The sequence below is a fragment of the Anoplopoma fimbria genome, unplaced genomic scaffold, assembly GCF_027596085.1.
Source record: "Anoplopoma fimbria isolate UVic2021 breed Golden Eagle Sablefish unplaced genomic scaffold, Afim_UVic_2022 Un_contig_9279_pilon_pilon, whole genome shotgun sequence".
Lineage (NCBI taxonomy): Eukaryota > Metazoa > Chordata > Actinopteri > Perciformes > Anoplopomatidae > Anoplopoma > Anoplopoma fimbria.
In genome coordinates this window covers 1-3,774 of record NW_026553901.1, presented here as the reverse complement: position 1 = coordinate 3,774, position 3,774 = coordinate 1, and the positions used below count along the sequence as shown (strand labels likewise).

General features: G+C 37.1%; 2 protein-coding genes and 1 pseudogene across 2 annotated transcripts; all 3 read left to right on the top strand.

Annotated features, from left to right (window-relative positions):
- Positions 1-298: 298 nt before the first annotated feature.
- On the top strand, positions 299-1,263 carry LOC129116906 (olfactory receptor 52E8-like; annotated as a pseudogene).
- LOC129116905 (olfactory receptor 2AT4-like) lies at positions 1,263-2,009 on the top strand. Its single transcript, XM_054627559.1, has one exon. The coding sequence runs from the start codon at positions 1,263-1,265 to the stop codon at positions 2,007-2,009; it is 747 nt and encodes a 248-aa protein (XP_054483534.1).
- Positions 2,010-3,170: 1,161 nt separating this feature from the next.
- LOC129116904 (olfactory receptor 52E8-like) lies at positions 3,171-3,745 on the top strand. The gene is given in 3 exon segments (XM_054627558.1): positions 3,171-3,544; positions 3,546-3,701; positions 3,703-3,745. Coding segments are annotated over 3 exon segments (573 nt in total).
- The last annotated feature ends 29 nt before the right edge of the window (positions 3,746-3,774 follow it).

Genomic DNA, 3,774 nt, shown 5'->3' with positions numbered 1-3,774 from the left:
AAATGGCTGATAAAACCTGGCATCCAGACATTGTAATGTGTGTTTGGATACCACCTCCAAGTTAGAGCCGTATTCAGATAGTAGAGCATCAACCTCATTAAATATACTTTTTGTTATAAGTTATTTTCAGATATAAGGGGATCATTTTGAATAGTTGGGTCTTGAATATGTCTTTTGACTATATGATATATTGGTAGTGTATCCTACATTTAACATTGTAAAGGTCTAATCTTTGCTTTTACCTTGCAGGTCTTCATTCCATGTCTTGTTTCTGAATACTTATTGTAAACTTAAAATGATGATTGCTAATTTGACAGGGATGAGAAGCTTCTTGATCCTTGGATTCCCTGGACTTTCTCCAAAGCATTACGGACCTGTGTCAGCTCTGCTTTTTTTTCATCTACCTAGCTATTGCAATAGAAAATATTTTCATTTTGACATTTGTGATCTTTGAGAAGTCTCTGCAAAAACCAACATATCTGGTCTTTTGTCACCTGGCTCTGAATGACTTAACATTTGGCACTGACTCTCCCCAGGATAATATCAAAATACTGGTTTGGTGATAGCATTATTTCATTTTATGGGTGCTTTACACAGATGTTCTTTGTTCATTATTTAGGATCAAATAACTTCGTTCATGTTGTTGGTAATGACTCTCGACCGCTTTATTTGCAATATGTATTCCACTGCGTTATCTGTCTAATGACAAACAACATCATATCTGTGCTCTGTGGGTTTGCTTGGTTCATCCCTCTGCCTTTGGTGGTAGCCCTATTACACTCCATGCCCTCACTTTACCTTTCTGTAAATCAAATATCATTGCTCAGTGCTACTGTGACCACATTTCTATAACAAGTCAGGCTTGTGGTGAGAATGTTAAAATTGTACAGGTCACTACTCTCTGCATGGCCATGGTTTGTCTATTGCTTCCTCTTGCATTCATCGTGTTTTCTTACATCTCTATCCTTGTGGTTATTTTGAAAATGTCCAATGCTGCAGGTCGCAAGAGGACCTTATCAACTTGTACCCTACAAATATTCATCACTTGCCTCTTTTACCTTCCCAGGTGTTTTGTTTATGTATCTAATACTGTTGGATTTTCTTTCAGTTTAGATGTGCGTATTTTCTGATATTGTGGTACAGTCTTCTCCTGCTGCTGTTAATCCTATCATATATTGTTTTAAGACTCAAGCCATTAAGCAGATGTTAAAGAAGAGGCTGAGGAAAACTAAAATTGGAACTAAGATACAACTTTCATATTAATGACTTTACCTAAAATTATCAGTATGTATTGGTTTCAAACAGGGACCATTTCATTCACTGCTTGCTTTGTCCAAATGTACTTTGTTCACTATCTTGGCACAGTGAATTCCTATATTCTCTTCCTAATGGCTTTAGATAGGTATGTGGCGATCTGCCATCCTCTCAAATATCCCATTGTTCTTAAAAACTCCAATATCCAAATTCTCAGTATTACAGCATGGATTATTGCCAAGGCAGGCCCTTTAATGTTAGTTATTAGGGCATACCCTCTCCCGTACTGTTCCTCAAACATTATCAACCACTGCTTCTGTGATCATATTGGTATAACAACCCTAGCATGCGTTAACAGGGCCCCTTATGCTCTTCCTGCTTTAATTTTTGCAATGTTTGTCTTACTGGGACCTCTGGCATTCATAGTGTTCTCATATAGCGCTATAATTATAGCAGTAGTTAGGATTGCAAATGCACAAGGTCGCATTAAATCTCTGTCAACTAGCAGTACTCAGCTGATTATAATCTCACTCTATTATTTGCCCAGATGTTTTGTGTATTTAGCCAATCATGCTGGCATAAAATTTAGTTCTGAGGTGCGAATAGTAATAATCATGGTTTATAGCCTTATCCCTCCAATGATTAATCCAATTATATATTGCTTAAGGGCTAAAGACATGAGAGAAAGCTTGTTGAAGAAAGTCAACGGATGCATCTTTCCAAAAAAAGCACAAGTTTCAGCTATTAGCAGCTGATAAACCAATGCATTTATCAATGCTTTCTTCATATTTAGCCTTCTCTATTTGTGATGACTGGAAAGTTTCATAAAAACACTGATTGGAACAAATTAAAAAGCCAAAGCTGTCACAATGTTAACCATGTCATTTTGGATACAGCTTAAAATGGGTTTTGCTAAAAGTCTTCTAGCCTGCAACATTATTTTTGTCTAAAAGGAGGTCAAAAGTGTTTATACAGAACGACGGAATATATCTATTGTTTTATTCTGACCTATAATTGATCTGGCAATGTCTCACACTATTTCCTGTTCATGCAGTTGCTGCCAGGCCCAAAAGATATGACAAGATATGACTAAAAAAACATATTGCAATTTTGACAAACTGACAAGGGAACACAGGAAGTGAACCGGTTTAAGTGATAAGTGACTGATGAAGGAAGTGAGAACAGGTGAGCAGGTGAATGATGAATTCTGGTGGAAAAGCCTGAGGGCATCTGGTGGACAGCAAGGGATAGGCAATTCCTGGTTTTGAGGAAGTGGGAATGTGGATAAAGAGGTGGACAGAGAGGCAGAATGCCACAACCTTAAACAATAAAAAAAAAAGACAGCACCACTAAAGGTCAACTGATCAAAGACTTTGCTTTGCTTCATCTCACCTCTGTCACCTCATACCTGAAAAAAAAGTTTCTCTTGAACTTGATGCGAAACATGTGTATGGCCAGTTAACTGTTGTGATTCACCTCTATGTTCTGTGTCTCACTGAGAGGAAATCAATCATCAGTCTGTATTAATTATCCAAAAAGCATAAAAGAAAAACAAACTAAAGTCGCCGGCCACTTTCTCACACTGTGAATATTTTAACAAACATCCTGCTATATGTCTCATAGAATGTGGCAACCGCAGTGCACAACATTCACCAGCCAAAAGTTTTATTCTATTGGGAGAGGTGAATAACGTAATACAACACCTACTGAGTGGCCAAATATGTTGTTACATCATTCACTAAGGAGCATTTATACTGTGCCGTAAAGACTTCAGCCTGGAGTGAGATGACTCAGGATTGGGGAACAGCTAGATCATAAAGACTACCTCTAGATAATGTCTGAAGGATGATCAATAGTTAATTACAATTTTTTACAAGAGAGCATTTCCCCCAACATTTTAACACTTTTAAATCATAATGATTAATACAAACATAACAGCAATCAAAGATTTCATAATACTTGGATTTCCAGGACTTGACCCAACATATTATGCACCTGTCTCAACTCTTCTTTTCTTTACCTACTTAGTTATTGTAGTTGGAAATATTTTTATTCTAATTGTTGTTGGGGTTGAGAGGCAGCTTTATAAACCAACATATCTGATTTTCTGTCATCTGGCAATGAATGATTTGTTATTCGGGACAGTGACCTTACCAAAAATGATATCCAGATACTGGTGGGTTGACAAATTTATATCTTTTGATGCCTGCTTCACTCAGATGTACTTTGTTCATTCCTTAGGAGCAATTCATTCTCTCCTTCTGCTGATTATGGCCCTTGATCGTTTATTGCGTGTGTTTTCCATTGAAATATCCTGTTCTAATAACAAACAAGATTGTTTCTATGGCTTGTGGGTTTTCGTGGATTGGGACATTTCTTAGGATGTTGGCAGTTGTATTTCATGCTCTGACTTTGACTTATTGTAATTCTAACATCATTGTGCAATGCATGTGACCACATATCAATTACAAGCCTGGCGGTGGAGATATAGAATATGTTAAGACTGTTGCTGTAAGTCTT

What these genes read in the sequence shown, in the direction of transcription:
- LOC129116905 (XM_054627559.1), top strand. Translation starts at nt 1,263, where the DNA reads ATGACTTTACCTAAAATTATCAGTATGTATTGGTTTCAAACAGGGACC.